Source organism: Gobio gobio (genome assembly GCF_949357685.1).
Source record: "Gobio gobio genome assembly, chromosome: 21".
NCBI classification, from domain to species: domain Eukaryota; kingdom Metazoa; phylum Chordata; class Actinopteri; order Cypriniformes; family Gobionidae; genus Gobio; species Gobio gobio.
In genome coordinates, this window is record NC_137117.1 from 17,716,690 (window position 1) to 17,741,868 (window position 25,179).

General features: G+C 37.6%; 1 protein-coding gene across 2 annotated transcripts; it reads right to left on the reverse strand.

The window, feature by feature from the left end:
* Positions 1-2,481: 2,481 nt before the first annotated feature.
* Positions 2,482-23,217, reverse strand: cs (citrate synthase). Of its 2 annotated transcripts, XR_013815448.1 has the most exons (12): positions 23,040-23,217; positions 11,329-11,376; positions 10,969-11,076; positions 8,614-8,679; positions 7,890-8,021; positions 6,646-6,834; positions 6,307-6,506; positions 5,203-5,332; positions 5,002-5,103; positions 4,670-4,879; positions 3,256-4,418; positions 2,483-2,885 (listed from the first exon to the last, which is right to left on the reverse strand). XR_013815448.1 is itself a non-coding variant. In XM_079802435.1 (11 exons), the coding sequence occupies exons 1-11, from the start codon at positions 23,088-23,090 to the stop codon at positions 4,248-4,250; spliced, it is 1,407 nt and encodes a 468-aa protein (XP_079658561.1). In that variant the 5' UTR covers positions 23,091-23,217; the 3' UTR covers positions 2,482-4,247. The 2 variants fall into 2 exon arrangements, 1 of the variants encoding a protein (XP_079658561.1); XM_079802435.1 differs by having other exon boundaries at positions 2,482-4,418.
* Positions 23,218-25,179: the final 1,962 nt, after the last annotated feature.

Sequence of the window (25,179 nt, forward strand, 5' to 3'; positions counted from 1 at the left end):
CCCCACCAACCTTAATTTTTTCTCCTGACCAAACATGGCACAACATCTCATCTTAGTCATTTGATGGATGTCTTCGCTATTTTTAATTTTGTCAATACGTCTGAACCTTTCAGTGAAGAATTAGAGTTTGTGTGATGGAAAAAGCTTCTTTGGACATTAAAGGTTCTTCATGGAACCTTTATTTAGGCCTCATCTTTCCCTCGGGTCATTTTGAGTGTGGTTCAAGACCTCAGGACTTGTCACAATTGGATCAGGAAAACACACACACACACACAAAGTTTATATGGTTGTAATAAAAGAAACAAATCCTTCCCTCACGGGTCAATTTGAACCCCTTAGGAATTAATTGAGAGCAAGGAATGCTTCAGTATGTTTTTGATTTTTGAAGTCGCCGGCCACTGCCATTTTGATCATTTTCACAAAAGTTTCAATGCACCTCCACCAAAGACTACAATGTCCATAAAGATGACTCCCACCCATACATTTTTTTCTCCTGACCAAACATGGCTCAAGATCTCATCTTAGTACTTTTGATGGATGTCTTCGCTATTTTTAGTTTTGTCATTACGTCTGAATATCAACATTTGTGAGACAGTCTGCCAAAAAGTACTGATGTAATTTTGTGTCGCTGGAAAATAGTGATCTATGACATTGTATTGTTGAATATCAAAGTTTTGGTCTATTTGTTAATGAGGAACACATTCATATTTTTAGATTTGTGGAGTAAAAGTTATAGTTTTTATTTTAAAATAAAATGATAAAATTAGACCATTGGGGTAAGATGACTCTTTTTACTGTGATTCTGCTGTGTCTGTCATTGGTTATAGAACTCAATTGTCAAAATAACATTTTAAATAGAACAGATTTAGTATTTTACGTGCATCATCATCCAACACATGCTGAATTTATATGTACATATTTTACACTTAAATTACACTTAAAGTAAATCCTCATTATTCCACATCTTCATGTTCATCCACATCTTCCCCATGTTTCCCAACTCTAATGACTGCTAGTTGACATGTAGTTGCAAAGTTACTTATTTTTAGTAGAATGTCTAAAGTGGACCATCGAAATAATGTGCTACCATATTTTGAATTAGCGTTTATTTTTTAGATTTTCAGTTTTATACTTTTAGTCATTTTGTTAGTTGCTTTGGGTTTTATTTCATATTTATAAATGGCTTCATTTTTATTTCAATATTAGTACTTTGAATTTAACTTCAAGTTGCAAAGGCAACACTTCTAATTGTCATTTCAGTTTTTCATTGATTTTATTTTAATTACTGACGTTTTTAATTGTTTTCGTTACCAATAACAAAACTGCTCCAATGTTGTTTGGTTCCCAATGTTCTTCAAAATATGTGTTCCACAGAAGAAAGCAATTTGTAGAGGTTTGGAATGACATGAGGATGACAAGTTTTCATTTTTGGGTGCACTATGGTTGAGCCTTTATTCCAAAAAAAAAGAAGAAAAAAAAAGTAGTTTAGACATTCCAAAGCTATCGAAATATGGTATTTCTCTGTTTGACTTGTTAAAACTGCCTGTTTCAAACAGCACCCAGATTTAATTTCATTTGAACATGTGCAAATTTAAATGAGTATTATGAGTGGATATTCCAAATACATGAAATGTATTAATTATAAAGTAATATACCAGCTCACTCTTAAAAATAAATGTTCCATCAAGGGGTTTTCACAGCAATGGCATAGAAGCTACACAAAGAACCTTTCAGTGAATTAGATTTTGTGTGATGGAAAAAAGCTTCCTTGGACGTTAAAGGTTCTTCATGGAACCACTAAAGAACCTTTATTTAACCCTCATCCCTTCCTCAGGTCATTTTGAGAGTGGTTCAAGACCCTAGGACTTTTGTCTTAATTAGATTAGGAAAACACACACAAAGTTTATATGGTTGTAATAAAAGTAACAAATCCTTCCCTCACAGGTCAATTTGAACCCCTTAGGAATTAATTGAGTGCAAGGAATGCTTCTGTATACATGGAAATCCTAAACAGACACACCAAAATGACCCAATGTGAGATATTTTGAGCTGGTTATGCTCCAAATTTTGAGCTGGCTATCCCCCCAAAAAATATATATAAAATTAAATAAGCGTTCTGGTTATATTTCATTTTATGGTTTTTAGGGAAGGATTTGTTTCAGAATGCGAGGACCGAGGAGAAGTTTCTTATTTGGGTGTCTAGTGACCAGAATATTGGCTTGAGTTAATGTTTACTCTGTCAATTGCATTATGGACAGCTGGATATGATCAAATTTGATCAATATCTGGGGGGTATTCCAGAAAGCAGGTTATGTGACATACCTGGGTATGTTTAAGAGTAAGCGGATAACCAACTTTCGGTTCCAAAAATGGAGGTAACTTTCAGGGTAGTGTAAGTAACCATGGCAACTCACTCTCTGAACATATAAAATACAATGAAAATGAAAAGTGTTTCATGTTGGGGAAAAAAAGAATAATCCTCAAGGGTTTGTTAAAAACATTTATTGGTTTTCCTTTTTTTGTCAAGTTTTCCCATTTTTTTATTTGTTCACCTAAGCTTCCCCCCCCCCCCAATCAATCCAGACACATTTGAACCCCATGCTCTTGTTCCCCTCCCAATTTTACCCTGGTGGATCCGACTTCAACCAATTTTCTCCATATTCACATACCTCATTATTTAAATTACCCGACGGAGCATAACCCAATCATGTACATCATGATGAAAACAGTCACACTGGAAAAGGGCACAGCAAACCAGACAAATAATCTCACGCTATTAGATGAGTGGGGTTATACGCACAGAAAATGAAGAGGGGGAGGAAAGTGCCATTGGAGTGCTTATGGACCGACTAGCCTAAATAGCTGCTAGATTATCCAAAAACAACCTGAGAGCAAGACCCATGTGCACCACAGCAGAGGTCAGACCAGACCATCTCATGTACAAGTCATGTTTTAAATTGCATTAAAGGTACAGTTGATTTAAAATAAAGGGTTAAGTGAGTCATAGATGGTTTAGGTATGGTAAGACTGTTTTGAGATGCAGTTCATACATTCAAACTATATTTACATGAATAAATAAAACCACAAATTATGTATACCTACACAAAATGACAGCTTCTCTTTATACAAGACATCAACACAGAGGGAAAAAATAGGGAAACTAAAACTCTAAACAGGTAAAAAGATGGCAGAGTTTGGATGAACATACAAAAGTGCCTCAAATTCGACTTGCTCTCAAGTTGGTACATGAATCACCTGCGACTACAATAACTGTGTAAATGACACAAATCAAAGCCAATATGTCCACTGATGAAATAAGGGAGGGTGGGGGATGGAGGAAGAACTGGTTATTTTAAATAAAAAGGGCACCACGTGCCAAACAACATACAGGAAGATGAAGGCGATTGGTTGAAGTCAATGGGGCAGTACCCTTTTAAACAAATATACAAGCTTCCCAAGTTGAACTGAACTCATAGAATCAATTCTATTGAGAGAGGACCATTATGCCACCATGGAGTGCTCTTACAAGGAGAAACGCGATGTTAGCTGAATGAACGTATAGTCAAACTGCGAATTGTTGGACTGGCTCGGAGCAGTGTTTTTTTTTTGTTTGTTTTTTTGACGATTCGTTTCCTCGCACAAACAGAGGTTTAAGTGAACATCTGATCTCGGGAGAGTAAAAATACAAGACTAAAACGGAAATAGTTGGTGTGACAGCTGAGGATAGGGTTTATTTACATACTAGGTGAACTAACTCTTCTGAACTAGTATTCAATAGTAGTTCTTAGTTTAAATAGAAGTGATTTCAGGGAAGATATCTTACTCTCGGCTGTGTTCTTGGACAATAACACAGCCTTCTCCATCAAACCACCCCACTACATCCATAGCCGCGTCATTCAAACTGGTCATTCGGTCTGGAAAAATCGGCAAGAAATGCGGGAAACCTGAAGAGGAGTGACCACAAGCGATGATTGTGTAATGCGTCTACACATTTCCCGTGAAAAAGTAGCTGTAAATGTTTTTATGTTTTTTGTTTAAAGTGTTTTTGGAAATTAAAGACTAATAAGAGTGTAAATGGGATGTGTATTCTTGACGTTATATGTATATATATATATTAATAAAGGCCCTTTTTAGATTAAATTTAAAAGTGTACTGTCTCTTTGAATCCCTTAGCTCGGAGGCTTGTTTCTAATAGTTTAAGCTCCTCCCCTTCCTGTTCTCACTCCGCTGGCATGGTCTCTCCCTCTCTAGCCTGATTTGGCCCCAACTAGAGTCATGAGTCCGTCCGTGCTCATGGACTTGGGACGCTCCAGAGGGAAGCCAAGCGCTCTGCTCCACACCAGCTGGGCGAGGACGCCCAAAGCTCGGGATACGCCGAACAACACAGTGTAATAGTTCATCTCGGTCATGCCATAATACTGCAAAACACAAGAGTAAAATGAGAGAATTTCAACAGGCTGAAAAATAGAATTTTCACTGCAAAAATATGATTATACCAATGTTCAAAATAAAATAATTAAAAAAAAAACTAATAAACATACAGATGCATATACGCGATATTTTAGGGGCACTTGACAAAAATGATACAGCTCTAGTCTGTACTAAAATGCCACAGATCATCTTTTAAAAATCACATTTATGTTTTATAGGCGGATTTCTGGTGTCTTACTTGCAACAGGACTCCACTGTGTGCATCTACGTTGGGCCAGGGGTTCTTGGCCTTGCCCTGCTCCAGGAGCACATTGGGTACGATCTTGTAGAGTTGAGCTACCAGCTTGAACATGGGGTCATTGGGAAGGTGCTTGAGGGCAAACTCGCGTTGACAGGTGTAACGGGGATCTGTCTTCCTCAGCACAGCGTGGCCATAGCCTGGCACCACCTGAATAATGAAATGAGCGAACCATCAGTGCGAATAATCATCCATTATATTTTGATCCCTCTGCAAACCCCATCTTTTGTATGTTCATGCATTCCCTATCGAAACAGGAAGCTGGCACTCACTCTGCCTGATTTGAGTGTGTTCCAAATGTAATCTCTCATTTTCTCATCGGACACCTCACCGCCGAGCTCCTTCTGCAGGGCTGTCAGCCACACCAGCACCTCCTACAGGACAGAGGAGGAAATGCATGAATGAAATGCAAAGCTGGTTAGTATTTCATAACCATATGTCCTGTGCAACACTAAGCACATTAAGGCTCGAACCTGATTGGCCAGTCCGTGCAGGGGTCCGGCCAGGCCATTCATAGCAGCACTGAAGGAGAGGTAGGGGTCAGATAGGGCACTGCCGACCAGGTGACTAGTGTGCGCGCTGACGTTTCCACCCTCATGGTCACTGGAGAGAAACGGAAGCACACAAAACGGTTAAGCTTATGGTCAAAGACTGTAGATAGGCAAACTAACACAACCACATGGGGGCAGACTTGATTCATTTGAATATTCTATGCAAAAGTCATTCCTCTCTTACGCCACCCTTCTGTCCTAACAAGTACACTAGCAAGCTGGGCGTTTTTTTTGCTGACTGAACAATATGTATCCAGTCTGAAGTCACTGGCCAGATGGAGATTGAGAGATATCAAGCCAAGCGCCACACAATCATTTTTCTAAATATAAAGTTCACAAGGTGTGTTAGTTTAATGCCAATAACCGTTAGAGAATTTAAACACACAGATGTTTTGGGGATTTCAAATACAATATTTAAAAAGTAGATGTTTAATATTAATTTAAGTACTTTAATAATTACTTAAGGCTGCTTATGTGCTTCAGTTGCATCCATTTAATCAGCAATAAAAGGTGATAACAGCGTAGATTGGAGGTCTCAAAGTCTAAAGTCCTATTCAACATTGCTGCGTATTAAAACATCTTATCTTGATTGATCTTTCAATTATTTATTCATCCACTAATCAGATAATCCACATCTTGAGCAATGACCATTGTAGCCCTAGGAAAATAAACTGGGTTTAGCATGTTCCTGCAGAGGAAGTTAGAACAAATTGTTGGCTTTTAATATTACACCACTGCTCTTCACTTCATTTTCAGATTGCGGCAGTTATTCTATGAAGAGCCAATTTACAGTATTGCATTTGTGCTTTGGATGTTTAATGGCCTGAATGATCTAGTTTGGTCAGACGTCAGGCGCATTCAGGTCTCCGCTGAAAACACAAGCTTTTCTCCCCGAGGCTGAATAGCGAACACTAGAGAGATTTTCTGAGGACAATCACAAAGGTTAAAAGTCCAAGCTGACCTCATTCCTAATGAGGGAAGGGAGGAGTTTATGACGAATGAGTCAGTGAGTTTGAAGGTCATCACCTGTGAATGGTGAGGTACAGCCTCATGAGTTCTGTGAACTGTTGCTCGGTGTAGCCCAGCATGTTGGTGAAGTTGTGTGACCAGTCCAGGTTGGAGTCGATGGCGCCGATGCTGCTGCCTTCACGGTACAAGTTACGGTAAATCTTGGCCGCCACGCAGGGGAGCTTGGCGATCAGGTCCATCGAGTCTTCGTACACGAACTACACAGAAGTGGCGTGAATACTTGTCAATGCATCATTCGCTTTAGATAGCAAATACGTTTCTTAGTCAAGAGTCATTTTAGTCTTATTTTCATGTTTATCTTTAAAGTTTCTAGAACAAATATTTTCAACGACTCACCTCCCAGTACTTGGCCTTGTTGACTCCCTCAGAGTAAGCACGAGCAAAACTGCTCTCACTGTTCAGAGCCGTGATGGCGGCGCTGAACTGAGACATAGGGTGCAGGTTGGTGGGGAAGTTGTCGAGCATGGTGACCACATGAGAGGGAAGGGCCGCGCGCTTGGCCCACTCCTTAGACAACCAGCTCACCTGAGGAAACAGCCGACAAAGAGTTAAATGAGGAAAGATATTTTGTGGAAAGTTATTACATGGGTATACTGTATATAAAACAAAGCAGCTCAAGAAAACACAATCAAATCATTTAAAAGAACAAGAAAGCTAGTTGAAAGTAGTTTTATCTACAAAATGATTTTGGTAAGCAATCATCTAGGCGGGGTGATTTTTTCTGTTTTGTGTCAGGACCCCAAACACATGTCAGCCTTATTTTGGGATAAACACAGACTGTCTATACATTTTCCTTTACCTAATGTTGATATTAAGATCTACGCAAAGATAGCCAGAAAAAAACTCTTTGTTTCTCAATAGATATTTTTAGATTTGTGTCTATGGCTGCCTGTTCACTGCATTATTTTTGGCAGAGGATCGGTAGAGAAAGAAAAGGGGAAAAAAAAGGGAAACAGAATCAGGAACTGTTAAACGTGTTAAAACACTCTAAGGCCACATGTCCACCAAAGCGTTGTTTGCCAGCTAGGCGCTCTGCTAAAGAAAACGAGAAATTGAGAGCGTTTTGGTCAGGATTTAATTTTTTTTATTTTTTTAAGTTGATGATACGGAATATCCGCAGAAGTGTTACTAGCATCCCATTTCACAGTTTGTTTCTGTATTGATTCTATATAAAAATGCCGATTCAATGTAAAGTATTTGCTCTGGCTCTTGTTTTAAATGATTTTGTTCCGTTATTATGCTTGTTTTCATCTGTTGACGTTGTACAATCAGAATGTGGCGGTTGGTCGGTCTTGTATTTGTCCCGCCCCTCCTCCACTGTGATTGGTCAGCTGGGTAAAAAGTGACAGTGATGAGCGCTGCGTCTTACTCAAAGTTGAACATTCTTCAACTCTCGACGACCAGAAAAAAATTTCAGCTCACGGCATTCTAAAAATCGCAGCGCTCAGCCAGCCAGCCACGTGGGAAAAAAAACGTTTTGGTGGACACGCAGCCTAAATGCTAGGTCACGGCTCTGCCAATATTTCCTCCATTACTTTGACGGGTAACACTGCAGTGAATATGAATGCATTCCTCCTCACCTGCTCCTCAGTGGGCACCTGTCCTGTGATCAGCAGCCAGAATAGACCCTCTGGCAGCGGCTCCTCTCCACCACCAGCCTTGGGTAACAGCTGCTGACATTCTGGAATGCTGTAACCACGGAAACGGATGCCCTAAAGATGCGATCGAAACACACAGGGAGGACATCAGTACATTCGATTGAATAAACTAAACCGTGAGAACTGCCGTGTCAAACTCTGAGAGGGTTCAGGGGTTAGTAGTATAAATACTAACCCAATGTATACATTTATCCAAAGCACCATGGCGCCACTTTCTATTTTTAGCTTACAGCAGCACAGCTGTACGGTGCGCAAATAATTAACTTGTATGACATCATTCATGGTACATTTTCAAAATCTAAAATGAGTATTTCATGTGTCAAGGATAAAAGTTCAAAGCACATTGATGGCTCAGTTAATTTTATGGAAGACAGGAGCTTTTAGTCTGTTTTGAATAGTTATAAAACTAAAATAGTATGCATGACAAGTAATAACAATAAAATACAATTATATTATATTCTAATAAAAATAATAATAAATATTAAGTCATAAATACTATTAAAGTATATTATAATTTCATAACCCTTAGCATTGTGACAGGCCTATAAAAAGTACTGCATTTACTTATATAATTAACGTGTGTGTGTGTGTGTGTGTGTGTGTGTGTGTGTGTGTGTGTGTGTGTGTGTGTGTGTGTGTGTCTCACCTCATCAGGGTCAAGCACAGAGGTCTCGTACACTAAACCCTTCATGCCTCTCATTCCTCCATAAACCTGTAAAACAGAAAAACAGCACTCAAACATTACTGACACTTCTATCAACAATCTTTTCTGAGTCCTCCCAGTCCTCGATCTCTCATCGATGGCCTATATTTCTTGTGTCATATTTTGAGTAATAATACCCCTCACATGCAGTTTAGTCTGCAATGTAGAATAACTGGCAGTGAGACAAAGACCACATGACTCAGCTGAAAGAACAACCACGAGAGCAGCAGCTCTCACACCATAGCCTGAGGGTCCCTGAGAAAACAGTGGTCCAATCAGAGGGCAAAAAACTATTATTGTGTTTGTGGGGGTGTGCAGCGCCACATCATGAGAGATAGAACTGGTCAGGCATGTTAGGCAACACTTGCTCAGGTCATCAGTCAGGCGAACGGGGTAATATATCCTAAATTTAAGCCAATGACTCCCAACCAGGTGTACCAGATACTCAGAAAGAAAATACAATATTAGTAATTGTATAAATTTTATTAGTAAAGTATATTAATTAACATATTCAGTAATATTAAAAATGATAATCCTGAAGGATATCCATTAAAATACGAGTAACTAGGAAACATTTCTGGTTCATGTTGATAAAGGGGTATTTGAGTCTTAACAGGGCTTAAAGCTATCGGATTTATCAAAACAATTTCATTTACACTTGAGCACAAATGTATCTCCGCAAAGAAAGTGCCTTGAAACCGGCATTTCTGGACCTTGAAAGTGTTATTGCCGTTATGTGGGGTCAGAGAGCTCTTGGATTTCTTAAAACATTAATTTGTGTTCCGAAGATGAACAAAGGTCTTGCGGGTTTGGAATGACATGAGGGTGAGTAATTCATGACAGAATTTTCACTTTTGGGTGAACTAACCCTTTAAAAGATTAGGAAACGTTCATTTAAGCAATAAGGTGCTGTAAATATCACGAATAAAGGGCGTTGTTTGTCCCTACAGTCATGGCGTTGTAGGAGTTATGTTTACAATACAGCACAGTAGGGGTGTAACAGTACACAAAACTGATGGTTCGGTACGTACCTCGGTTTTGAAGTCACGGTTCGGCACGAGTTCGGTACAGCAGTTTTACAAAATTGATTTTTATTTATTTTTATTAAACAGTGGTTTACTGAAAAAAAATTTCTGTCCTTAAATTAATTCAATTATAACTAAAAGTTTCTTAAAGATAATGCTGTAAACTATATAGGGAGCCCTTACTTACACATAGGATTAACAACAGAGCCCAAACCATTAGCCTAAACTCAGTTGCTATTTATTTTAAGCTCAAGCATCACATAAGGCAGTTTTTGTATTAACTTCTAAATCTAATTAAAAAAAAAAAATTCTCCAATTCGTTGTTGAAATATAATCATTTATATACAGTGGCTGTAATTTTCATGACAGATTTATTTAAACATACATTAAATAAACAAGACATCACTAACAGGTTAAGTGGAATTTAGTGAATATAACCGCTAATATAGTGCATATATTTAGCGAAAGAATCTAGTGAAGTAACAGCTGTGGACACTAAATGACTGCCTGAGGTAAATGTGATGCTACCTGACATTGTTTACAAGCTGTTTGACGTCTTTCCACCGTTGAAATTTCAGTAAGTTGTAATGTATCCTCAACATACCTTAAGAGATGTTATTTTATGTTTATTCCTTAGGAAGAGATGATCGCGTTCACTAGCGCGCCGCCACTTGAAGTTGAACTGACGCATCTATACAGCGCTTATACAGTCACGTCACATTAAAGAGCGCCAAAACGGCATTCATCGCTTGGATTTCACGATAAAATGGACTGAATACTTAATATGTTCGTGTGGGTACTCAGATTGAAGTGTGTTCCGCGCTTACCACAAGTCGATTGATAACTGTTAAAGACTGCACTCGGAAACACACGTGCACCGAACCGAAAGCCCTGTACCGAAACGGTTCGATACGAATACGTGTACCGTTACACCCCTACAGCACAGCCTTATTGTTTTCACACAACAGTTAATACATGATAAAAAAATAAAAAAAACTATTCTAAGCATAGAGCCATCCTTCTGCTAAAAGAGAATCTCTGATATGTAAACAAAGTGTGAGTGGTGTAGCAGAGAATGATTAGAATGCTGTATCAGTGCTCTAATTGTTAGAAACAAACAACTAAAAATTGTTAATTGACATGACAAAAAAGAAAGAAAGTTAAATGTTAATGTTGCCTTGGCAAGTAACTGAAATAAAATGAGTTTAAGTTCTACAAACACCCTTACAGACATGATTTACAGTGACGGTGAGTGCAGTGATGTTTCTCTCACCATGTCCACCGTTATCTGACCGATTGAGGTTTTGCCATGCTGCTGTTTGAAGTTCTTGATCCTGCTCTGTTCTTTAGGGATGAGGTCTGCTAAGACGTCTTTTAAATTCTGCATAAGGTCAATGGAAAAAAGGTCAGATTTTGGTTAGTAAATCTAGCACAAACAGATTTAACCACTGTCTAACACGCATTATAAAAAAGTCCTTTTTGAGGTTCAATAAAGTAGACACAGATATGTGATAGTGACTCAAGCTTTCAAGAGCAAGGCAAAACAATCTTATCTCTGTAGTGCAATTAACATCTAAAGTCTGATTCTGGCTGTGATCACACACCCAGGATCTGAAATGATGCAGATACATACCGTGGATGCGCTGACATTTCTGGCAGCCACAACAACACATGCTGCATTCTGGAAGAGAAAAGAAAACAACGACTTTGATGAGAGAGATGCAAAGCAGAGGAAGTTCATCATTTTTACAACCAGGGTTAACAGAGATTTCACTGCAGAAGGCCTGTTGACAGCTGCAATGCAGGCGACTTTAGTCGCACAATGCCAAACGTGTCAGTTGCCAAGGCAATGCTTTTTCTTTGGATTCAAATTACGCCGCTTCTTATTACAATACGTTTTGCTGGACCAAATGTTTTCAACTGGGTCTGAAATCAAAAGCCCAGAAAACAGAGTTTACATCTACAGAGATAGAGCTTACTAGTTACTACACATAACCTTTGAAGTATTTCTCTATCATCTATCACAACTTTGCCCATTAGCAGCTGTTTTATTCTGTCCTAAAGAGTTACAGCCCACTTATTACATAGACACGACTGCTAGAGCAACTAGATGAAGTGTGACTTGAACTATCACCACTGTGCCATTCATCACGATTGCCTTATAATGTGGGATTCAACGCTACAAATATAATGCAGAGATATAGGACCTAATTCAATTTAATTATAGCAATAACACACATGAAATGACAATATTTCACATGAACACAAAGGAGCCTGGTGCATTTCTGCCAAGACAGATGTGTGGATCCAAGCTAATTCCATTACAGGATTCCTTCATGAAGAAAGATGAGTTTCTGTATGGCCCAACCCTTTCCTACATCAAGATACATCCTTCATTTCTATATATAGCTTTAGATTAAGAGCCCTGTCTGATTGACACACAGCAGGACCAGAGATAAACTGCCACTGCAGAAAGCCGGGTCAGATTGGTAAGGCATGTGGGGAGATGAAGAGGGGACTATGATTCTCAGAATATGAACAGAACAGTCGCTGGAATCATCATTAATCCTCCACACTCAAACAGGCAGCTGTTTATAGCATTTAAGCTGTGGTTTGAAAATGGAAAAGATGTTTAACTTTTAAAAAGTAATTCACTGCTGATTATTAGTTTATATTATTAAGTAATGAATCACCTTACAACCCAATACAATATGTCAGCAAGTATTACATAGAGAAACAGTGCTCAAAAACATTGATGCACCGATATTAAACTTCTGGTCAATACTGATAAGCCAATAATTATTTTGATGGTAAGGCCAACAACTGATCAAATTATATTAAATTGGTATACTATTTCGTATTTTCAAAATAAGACACTAATAACAAAAAAGCAGACTAGTCGATTAAAGGTTGGTGCTGCTGCTAGTCGACTTGGAAAATACTAGTATATTAAAATTTATATATTATTTTGTGTATATCTGCCGCAGAAAACAAAATAATGGCTAATGTTGCTTAATTGAATGCTCAAGTTTAATATACAATGATCATAATGCAAGGCAAACATCACATTTATCTGACCTATTTTTAGTGGCGTTCAGTATGAGATTGAAAGTTCATAGTTTAAAGGGATGGTTGATCAGCTTTTTCTCAAAGACTTGATTGTGTTTATGGGGTGCAGTCTAACGTGTTCATGCTTCATTAAAAAAAACCCGCATAATTTCTCACATAATTTAGCTTTATTCTACACCACTGTGTCCCTTCTCGTAAAAGCACTGATGGTTTCCTGGTTATATGAAGCCCCTCCCTCAGAAATACACAATGGGCTCAGATAGCTGGCCCAGTGATGCCACTAACCCTGGATGAATTTGTTGTAGTCCCTACCAGTCGTTTACTGTAGTCCTTAAAAAGCAATTTCTCTAAAAGACAATATCTCCCTTAAGATTGAACTTTGAGCGTCGTAACTTTGCAGATATTGTTTATGCTCACAGCAACATTACACACTAACTTAAGTTAAAAAAGTGAAATCAGGATCAACCACCCCTTTAAGTGTTCTTTCAAATGAATCGCATATACAAACTGTCTCCGGTGGGCAGGGTTAGAATAGTCGGATGCAAAATTTGTGTTTAAACGGTTATGAAATTAGCCTTTGCACACATCCCTAATAATGTACAGAAAGAAAAAAAAGGATGTTCCTTCTAAGATTTGCAAAAACTGCCTTCTAATAGTGTCATTGACTATGTTTTGCGTTAAAAAGTTTTGCGTTGAAAGTGGCAAACAATATAAATGTAAAAAGAGTAAATGAGCGTGCACGATTAAATAGCTAATATTGATATACACACAAACTCTCTAACATTGCCCTTGAATGCATTATTGTGAATAAAAAAAAAGCTGTTGAAAAGCTTATTTTTTAAATGTAATCTTTCATATCCAAAACAAATAGCACAAGAAAGATTAAACAGGGCTGTAGTGCACATACTTTACTTTCACCTTGAAGGGTCAGACTAAGACTATGCAATCAAGATGGATTATACAGGGAATGACTGCACTTTGATGAACAAGACTTCCTAAACTGAGAGCCTCCTGATCGCCATGCAAGTCGGGACACTGACACCAGACACCCGTCACTCTGCCCTACAGCTAGAGATTTCTCTCTGTCCAGAAATAAAGAGCAGCCTGACACACCTTGCATAACATACAGTAGCTGTGTGACCAGAAAAAGAATCCAATCAGGTTAAGAGCTCATTTATGGGGTGGCCTTTATTGTTGTTGATAAGTAACGGCTAGTCTCTGACCTTCCTTCAAGTCTACGGCCGTGTGTAATCTGTGGGAAAGGTGAGGCCACCGGCAGCTTTTAGTTTGACCCCAGTGCAACGAAGAGGGCGATTACATAAGCCTCTGTACTGTAGTTGCTGTATTCTAAATGAAAACGATTCTACCATGTCTATTTGAAAAGTATGTTTGACAAGTACGATGACAGCAGAACATTTGAATCTGCATTGCACTGCCGCTGACCCAGAGAGCGTAGCTGACGTATAGGTATAAAACACCTTCACAAACAGTACTTTCAACCAGTGTTAGGTGAAATTAGTAATTAGTTACTGTAATTTAATTACTTTTCCCTTGAAAAAGTACAGTAGATTCAAGAGTTTTATTTGTCACATACACAGTTATATACACAATATACAACTGGCAGTGAAATGTAAACAGGTCCGCTCCATGGACAGTGCAAATAACAGTTACAAGAAATTAAAATAGAAATAGAATAAAATTAGAATAAAAAGTATTAACATAAGTAGAATTATAAATAAATCAAGTAAAAGATAAAAATAGGAAATAAGATAAAAATAAAAATATAAAAATTAAAATATAAAAATATAAAAAAATAAGTGGATTTTTTTGTGTACATAATTTAATAACAGCTACTGTAATTGAACTAAATACTGTGTATAAATTGTAGAACAATTATATATATATTCATGGAGACGTTGAGTGTATTTGACCATTAATAAGCTGGAAAAAGGAGCTAATTTTTGCACTTGTATGTCAGAGGCGGCTTTATTACGGTAGGCCTATGTGTGTGTGCACTTTAGATGCGAGCGCAAAATCTGCGGGAATTAGTAGGATTAACATTATGTGCAACCCCGCGCGAAATTCAGACCAGTCACACCAATACTAACACGCTGTCATGAGGAAAAATCCAGCAGAACACACGTTCGCAATGTTCAGAGGGTTAACCAGACTGAATGAGAGGAGGCGGGTGCGTGTCAACTCGCTGTCGGTCGGAGAGGAGAGTGCAGCTGATATCGATACAAAGCGAAATATCGATATTTTTGACAACACTAGTAACGTTAGGCATGCACACAGGTTCGAAGACTCGTTCTCTCGCCCCCCACAGTGCAACTCGGCTAGGTATATATCCGCGCTAAAATATCAAGGTGAAAGTCATCATAGCTTGCGTAGTATAGACCCAGCTCCCAACCCAACTTTGAGAATAGATTAACGGCGATATTTTTTTTATCGCCCGATAAGAGCCTCACGTTAACGCAGCATCTTAACGGCCCACCACTAATATACTATATACACACACACACATATACAGATAGATGAGATAGATAGAGATAGATAGAGATAGATAGAGATAGATAGAGATAGATAGAGATAGATAGAGATAGATAGAGATAGATAGAGATAGATAGAGATAGATAGAGAGAGATAGAGAGAGATAGAGAGAGATAGAGATAGATAGAGATAGATAGAGATAGATAGAGATAGATAGAGATAGATAGAGATAGATAGAGATAGAGAGAGATAGAGATAGATAGATAGAGATAGAGATAGAGAGAGATAGAGAGAGATAGATAGAGATAGATAGAGATAGATAGAGATAGATAGAGATAGATAGAGATAGAGAGAGATAGAGAGAGATAGAGAGAGATAGAGAGAGATAGATAGAGATAGATAGAGATAGATAGATAGAGAGAGATAGATAGATAGATAGAGAGAGATAGATAGATAGATAGATAGATAGATAGATAGATAGATAGATAGATAGATAGATAGATAGATAGATAGATAGATAGATAGATAGATAGATAGATAGATAGATAGATAGATAGATAGATAGATAGATAGATAGATAGATAGATAGATAGATAGATAGATAGATAGATAGATAGATAGATAGATAGAGATAGAGAGACATTTGTACTAGGGCTGGGACGGTTACCGCAATACCACAGTCACGTGACGCCTACCGCGGGGGTCTGAGATTGTCACCGCCATCACCGCAAAAAAAAACTAAAAAACATTGGCCTGCACATGTGTGCACGTTGTGTCTAATTCCATGGATTCATTGATTCTAACGACATGGATTGTGTCTAATGACATGAGTGTCTTATATGGATTCAAGGTTTTCTAAACAAAACTTCATCAAAAGATGGAGCAAATCCGACCTTTCACGAGTTGGGGAGCGCAATGTTCGATTATAACATTGCATTTGTATCGACTATTAGGCCTATATGCGAGAGTACCCGTGTAATGTCTTGTAGCCTATAATTTGAATTTCATTTTACTAAAGCATAAAATACAGGCGCATAAGCAGGACCTCAGTTTTTTATTGCACGTGCTTAACACAATTCTCTCACGTGGTTGCGCAGCCGACAATAGCGGGTAGGTAGATAAAAGTCATGAAAGCAGAAAAAGAACGCACCGCCCGGGCCATGGGTTTGTGTCGAACGCTGGTGACCGCTTTCTCCCATAGCTGGCAAAAAAAAAACAACGGCTTCAGAAATAACAAACTGAGCTGGACCTGCCTCAGCACTCCTTAGTACTGGTAAGTTTTAACTCTCTTCCAACTCTGTTTGGGAAAGATTGACTACAAATAAGCTGGGCCTGCGAAATTTCGTTCAATATAATCAATAAATGATCTATTGTAGGCAATTAAATACAAGTAGGCTATGTGATTCTGAAATTCCAATTTCATTAAAAGGCTATCGAAAAAGATGACCGTCTGGCAGGCTTACAATCACAGTAGTGTGCGACACTTTGTTAAATTAAATAGCCTTCGTTAAATATTTGAACCACTGAGACAAAAGCGCACACGAGATATATAAATTAATATAAATATGTAAAAATATGTAATATAAATAATAAGTAATATACAATCATGGTAGTGTGAGCAGCGACACTTTGTTAAATTAAATAGCCTTCGTTTAATAGCACCACTGAGACAAAAGCGCACACGAGATGCGCCTATATATAAATTAATATAAATATGTAATATAAAATTATATATATATATTTTATATTACATATTTATATTAATTATACAATCACGGTAGTGTGAGCAGCGACTATTTGTTAAATTAGCCTAAATAGTCTTTGTTAAATAGCCTTGAACCACTGAGACAAAAGCGCACACCACACGAGATGTGTAAATTAATATAAATATGTAAATATTAGAAAATATAAAAAATAAATATAAATAATATTCATATTAGGCTATACATTATATTATATATAAAAGTAGCATAATATACAATCACGGTAGTGTGAGCAGCAAGTGATGACACTTTGTTAAATTAAATAGCCTTGAGCCTTTGTTAAATAGTCTTCATTAACCACTGAGACAAAAGCGCACACGAGATGTAAATTGTAAATGTAAATTAATAGCCTGAATATGTAATATAACAATATAAATAATAGGGGTGGTGAAAAAAATCGATTATCGATTAATCGCGAGTATGTTATGGACGAGCATGAATCGATCATTAAATTTTCAAAAATCGATTTTTTTATTTATCTAAACCTGACACTACCACCGTGTGTGTGTGTGTGTGTTCATTAGATGAATGTAAATCTGTCGTTAATGCGGAGATGATTCTGAGGGAACACTCTAGAAATCCTCCCGCCTCGCCTCCTCTGGAGCTCAGGCACATTAGCATTAGCGCGTTAGCACGGCTCAGATTCGCGCACAAACACCAAATAAACGCCTTCAATCCGCAGATTTAGGAGCGCTTCAGATGAGCGAGCGCGACACACATCGACACGCACATTCGTGGGAATTAAGGCGATCCTGAGGACGCGATGAGCGGATCTCACACACACACACAGCCGGACTGATGCTGGAAACACACCCCCGCTCCGCTGCACCGACCCGCGGCTCCCGCTCACGGAACCGAACGGGCCTCGACACTCCTCCGACACGAACCCGTTTTTCTTCTGTCGTTTTTTCCCCTTTCTCACGTCAGGAAACGAACGAGGAGCTCGAGCGTTCCACGCGCTCCCGCCCCCCTCACGCGCGCACCGCATCCATCAATCTTGACATTTTGTCACTGTGTTCTACAGTACAGTATATAAGCTGAAGATACAGTAAGTTGTTCAAAAATGTTCATTTTGTCTTCTTAATGATTAAATTGCACAATTTTCTTCTAGAAAGACAAGGTGTTTGGAGAAAAAACTTCTTCTTTACCTTGACATGTTTCGACTGCAACCTGCAGTCTTCCTCCACCTGAACACGTTGTCTTTCTAGAAGAAAATTGTCCAATTTCTACAGTATGTTGGTTCTGATCTACTTCCTAAAGGAAATAAGCCTTTCATTTATTTGTTATTGTTTAGTTCAACTTGATGAGTCACAACACAATGTGATGTATTCATTTCTGTGTAACTACACGACACTACATGACAAGTGCTTTGAGTTGTTGTTACTCAATAAAAGAGTTAAGTAATTCAGTAGCTGACTTTTTTTTTATACTGCAATCACTTTGTAGTGTATTTTCGTTTACTGTTGTGAAATGGAAAATCAATAATCGCTAATCGAGAATCGTTAATAATCGAAAATCGACTGTAATCGAATCGGGACTTCAATAATCGTAATCGAATCGAATCGGGAAATCAGACAGATTAACCACCCCTAATAAATAATATATTATATTATATGCGCTGGTGTGTGCGCGAAAGTCGTTAGTTTAAGTGATTGTTTGATGATGACGACTGTAATCTGAAAGTAAAAATATGGGAAATAAATAAACATGAACAAATAAATATATATCACTGATCAATACCGATAAATAAAAATGTGTTTGTTTGTCTTTGTTTATGCTGTTCCATCTTCAGATCTCTCAGTCGTGATCTGATCTGCTCTCTCAGCAAAAAATATGAAGGCTTGGATGTAAACCATAGCCTAGTCTATATTTCGTTTTGCCAGCACTTTTTTTCAGATATCATTCCATTTCTGTTCTAATTGTTCCTGTTCTAAACGTGAAAAAAATAAATGTAAAATAAACATGTTCCTTATTATGTTCAATTGCCTGCGCTGGAGTGTGCGGCTGTGCGTGCAAGTCAAGCGGGAGCCGTTTAAAGCGGTTTACCGCTGAACCGCGGGAATTTCTTGCTTTTCAACCGCGGTAAGAAAAAATCCATACCGTCCCAGCCCTAATTTGTACAGTAATCTAATTACACTTTTGAAGATGTAACTAGTAATTAATTACTTTTTTAGAGTAACTTATTCAACACTGCTTTCAACCTACGGTAGTGATCAAAATTGAGTAAATCACCTTTTAAAAGTAACGATGCTTCAAAAAACAATCATATTGATTACACTGTTACATCAGTAGGTGGCAACAAATGACAGTTAAAAAAAATATAATTATTCAAATTAAATAATTAAATGACATGATGTTATTTTGTTTAGTTGTGTCTATTAAGAATCGTGGGAGAACGGTGATCTCTGTTTTGAAATAAAAAAAAGGGATTATGTGAAATGTGATATCCAGAATTGTGGAGCTCTAGGTGAATGTATAATATAAAATAGTATAACGTAATAAACTGATACAATATAATAGCGTTTCCCTTTTAATTCCCAGACTTGCATAATTTCTAACATTTTTGTGGAAGTTTACATGATCTACTGACGACGTGCAAATTAAAGAACAGACGCAGCCGGATCATTTTCATAATGACCAACTATTCATTAACATCTGATTCAAGACATGCTTTTTTTGGGCAATAATGGCGCAAACACCAGTAAATTGGTGCAAATTGCCGCAAACCTTAGTAAACCACCTTGCATGATTAATTTAAATACTCTCCTCCCATACATTTTGCATCTGAAAGAAACTCCTACAAATGCACATGCAACAAGAATAAAACAAGTAACCCTGGCCATGCTTTTTCATGAATAATTTTTCTTTAGTAAATCCCGTAGTTTTTTAACGCCAAAAAAGGGTTTGTGCTGAAGCATTCCAAGTTCTTAATTTTGCTTTCCAAGAGCAGTTGCGTTTAACTTTAAAATGTACAAAAGTTTCTTACAGGGGAGCATGTGGGAAACACTGATACAATGTAGAAAAATTACTATAAAATAGTTTGTATTTTAATAAAGAAAAAACTGTACATTACATTTTTGGAGGAAAATGTGTTTGTTTTCCTACAAGGACAACACAAAAATGTAATTTTTTTTAATAAACTGCACAATAGGGCTGGGTATCGATTCAGATGTTCTAATTCGATTCGCAAGCTCTTTAAAATCGATTCGATTTCCATTCTTGATTCGAATTTCAATTTCGATTCAACTTAATGAATATAGATTTAATACAAATACTATATTTATAAAAAAAGAACAGTGAACACAAGTTTACAAGTGGGTAATTAAAAAGGAATTAAGAGCCACAAAACTGTATATTAAACTCTTTATTTTAGGTACACTTAGGTACATAGAACCCAGCTCTATATTTCAAATGCATTCAATTATGTTAAATACAATAGGCCTACAATTTTGATGCAACTTTATTCTATTTGTATACAATTTAGTTTTTATAGATATTGATATAATTATCCTAAAACATAAACAGGATATTGGATGATTTTCAGCAATTTTCAGTAAACGACAAGCTTTTCTTGCGATTTTGCCGACCGTCATGTGTGCAGTTACTTTTCATTCACGAGAAGCGTGTTCATACCTGGACACAAGTAGTTGCCGTGGTAACGAACAACAATACCTTAACGTGCCGACTTATGTGGACTAACTTTTATTTGAGGAAATCTGTTTATGATAAGCTATTAGGTTTGAATTATTGGTTTGTGATCTATTTTTAGCGGTTGTGTGCTCGGCTGTGGGGACGTTGCAACGTTTGGGTGATGTCTCATCAAATGGTTCCGCGGATTTGTAGCATTTCACCTCAGCATTACAAACGTCGACAACGCACCAGAAGCCGCCATTTAAGCACTGAATGAATGAATGAATGAATGAATGAATGAATGAATGAATGAATGAATGAATGGCGCGCATCTCGCTCCTTTGTAACATCGTGCAAGGCAAATAAGAGGGTGACATCTAGTGGAGAAGACTAGTAATTAGATTTGCGTTAATCTTATGTTCAATGTTTGCGGAAATAAATATGGGCGGGGGATGGACTCGTGGCCTTTGAGAATCGATTTTGAATCAACCACATTTTAAAAAACGATTAATCGAAAAATAAAAAAAATTTGCCCAGCCCTACTGCACAAATACAACAACCTATGCTATAACAATGGCCTTGGCAGCAGCATCAAGGTAACGGTCACCTCACAAAGGCTGCAAAGAATAGTGCATGTGCCCAGGCTACTGGCCAGCTGGCAATCTTAGACATCTCTATAACTTTTGACTCATTTCCTCCTGTGACTACAGCAGCAGTCCTATTCTATGGAGCCAGCCTATATAACAGACACAAAGGTTGGCGTGTTAGCAGGGATCACTAGTAACACCATATGGAAGATATCCTGCACAGACAAAGGACTCTTTGTGAGCTTTCTTTAGGAAGGCAAAATGTATAAAAGATGGACAGGTAATGCTCTAACGACTTCCAAAACCCCTCTGTGCTCCATTTAGACGAAAACATCTTGTTTTTCTATACTAAAAGCCGATGACAGGTGGGTCAGACGTGCTGGAGAGATTGCCCACCACCTGAATGCTTTATCAGGAACACCTCTTCATACCACTGCATTCAAATCCATTCATTAGATAAGCAAATCTTCCTGTAATGTCATTTAAGTCTACTTACTTCAAGAGTTTACAAAGCAGACTACTAGGTCTGAACAAGGTCCAACACATTACCAAGAAGGAAAAAAAAAAAAAAAAGAAATTATGCACGTACAGTACAGAAATGCACCTTGGTCACTCCTATAAACCGACAATCAGCAGATTACATAAATGTAATACACAGCAGAAGAAAAGGCAGAGAAACTCTCAATGGTGTACAAAGGTCATCTAGGGGTGTGAGCGGTGCATTAACCCTGAATGACAAGAGCACAGTAACCTATATTACTATACAGTCATTCAGACACAACTGAGACAGCATATGGATAAGGGCAGGTTTCTATAGATTACAAGTGACCTTCCACTCATTTTTTGCTCATCACAATCTACACTCAAGGCATTTCAGATCAAGCAGAATATAACTTTACTGAGAAATACAATTTGTATGGCATGACTTCGGAAATCACAGAACTTTAAAGACTACATGTCACAATTCAGGAAACTACCCATGCTCAATTTTCACATTATGCAACTTATATAATGTCACACAAGCTTTTATGAACTAGACCAGGGTCTTTCAAACTGGGAAATGGGTATAATAATATCTATCTATCCATCTATTCTCATCTAACAATACAGTACTACACCTACAGAGTAGGTGAAGCCCTGATACAGACAATGCACAAACCCTATATAATCTGTTTAACGTCATATTTTTAATGATCTAGCAACTATTGAAACTATTCAAACATTAATACATGAATGACAACCATGAAGGTCAAACCAGTCACAGAGAACAACAAAAAGACTGACCTGTCAGACTACAGCTGAACAGGTGCAGATGTCAAAGTGACTGTTCAATTTGAGTCGCATTAGATTAGGGCAACTGAAACTGGTTGTTCGGTGAAAGGACTAACGTTAACTAATTCAGAATCGCATAAATATCAAGACACGAAATATACCTGAATATAACGGTTTCTGTGTCATCTATGCATCTTTAAATAGCTCAATGAACACGTTCTTGTGCTAAAACACAACTCTATATTGGCTGTGTCTTTGACAAGTTCAAACTCAATTTTGAACGCCTATGTTTAAAAATGCTATCCATGTAGTCCGCACAATTGGTATTGAAATACAGTCGCTGGTTTAAATATAGACTTGAAACGGGGGAGACACATAAACATAACAGTTTTGATGAATAAATGCCCTAAAGCAGATGTTCGATATGGTTTATTAATACTGGCTATCAGTTACTAGTGTAATCTATGCTAAGCTAAGCTAACCGGGAAGCAGCCTGTGTTCCCCTCAGTCAAGTTAAAATAAAACGTTCCTACCTTTGAGCTGAGGAGCCTTGGGGCTAGTCTGCTGATAGAGAGGAAGGACATTGTTCTTGTAAGTTATGTGTGTATAAATATTATAAGTGGTTATTTATCGACCCCTGCTTGAAGGTGCCCCTCTCGCTACCGTGGTCGCAGTGAAGGTTGAAAAAGGAACTCAGGCCCTGTTGTAGGCGCGGTTTCAGTCAGTTAGGGCCTGGTGAGGCTGGAAAGGCGACGCGCGTTCTGATTGGTTAATAATGAGAAAGACGATTTTCATTGGCGACAACTCCAATCGCTTTTTTATTCGATTGGCTCAAGGATAGAACGGCCATAAATTATCCAGACGTATACGTTCAGCTGTAGGTTGTTCTTTAAACTGCCTGTCTAGAAATAGAATGACAGATATGCTCATGTAAAGTCACGTGCAGTTTTTTTTAAAACAGGTTCTTTGTTAATTTAGTAACTTTAAGGGCACCTTGACCTACACAAATAGAGAACGTATCTCCAAAATGACGTGCCTTTTGAATGAACAACATTCAATACAGGTTTGAATTATGTCAATATCAACTAGTCTGATGTGAATTTCATTCCTTCGGCTGCTTAGATGTGCATTGCCCTGTAATGACTTCAAAATTCATGTACACAAAGATTTCAGACTTTATTGGAAAAGGGTCATTAAATACAAATATATAGATACAGAGGCTCAAGGACGTTCATTTCAGACTTCATGCTGCCTGTAACATTGTCATAGCTCTGGTAGGAAGGATTTTCTTGGACCTACAACACAACAGAACATTCTGAGATATGTAACTTGCATCACAATGTCAACACACAGAACTTACAACATATACATTTCAGCAAGACATGAGGGTCACAAAAAAATCGGTTTAATAAAATAATTTTTTGATTGGTGAATGAGAAAGTTGAAGGCAGGTGGGGTGACTGAGATCTAGTGTTCTATGACTTTTTTATTGGCAAACTGTGTTTTTATCATAATCATAATCATCATTATATTATGGGTTAAAAAATATTGTCACTGTGTTATGAGCTGGTGAACTTCTGGATGCTCAAATCTGCATATATTGATAATGACTACTGTTCAAATGTTTGGGATCAGTAAGATTATTTCATGTTTTTAAGAAAATATGTGCAAGGAATATTTCTTATTACTGATCTTGAAAAGTATGTTGCTTTTTGTGTACACTATGTTACTTTTTTTCTCCATAATTCTTTGATGAATAAAGAAAGTTCAAAAGAACAGTATTTATTTATATTTATTAATAGATGCATCCTTGCTAATAATATCTTACTGGCCCAAAAGCTTTGAATGGTAAAAGCATGTACGGTATGCAAATACAAGCTTTTATGGACATTCTATGGTAGTTGATAATTTAGTACTATGGTGTATATAAAAGTACTCTGTTATTACCAACCAATAACTTGAAACGCTGCACACACACACACACAAAAAAAAAATCTTAAACATACATTTTTTTTTAACTAAATGCACAAACTGCCACATTCAAAACTGTAACACAAGTCAGTACCAAAAGGTTTGGTCACATAGTATTTGGCACATTTGATCTGTAAACATAAAATTTGCATATGCATGACAACGGCAACGGAAAGAGTTGTGTTTGCTTGCCTGCTAATGTATAGTTACTCTCAGTGTGAATCTGCACACAGCAGGGCTCGACGTTTATGAAGAAATATGATGTGTGCTGAAGACCTTATGAGATTTCTGTAAACAGCAGCATGCAGTGTGATTCATTGATTCACCCTTACAGCGAGGACAGCCTGTGTACTTACACCGCAATATTTTGGAGGTGTTTAAAACTCGCTGTCTGTGCACACGGTGTGCTTCGCAATTTCTACAATTTTATCATCAATTTTCACTCAATTGTGTTTGGCACAGATATTATGAAAGAGTCAAGAGTATACAGCACCATGCAGCCGATTTGTCATGCATATAAAGAGCCAGGTTCAAATAACATGTTGCGGTTTACATTCAATCAAATCTTCCACAGTATAGGCTAGATCAAAACACTGGCCATTTGCAGCCAATAACAATGTCTGTTTGGCTGATTAACAGATGCTCGGTTTGGTGTCAATGAATTGGAAATTACTTCCAATTTTCTTGTGAATATTAAATAAA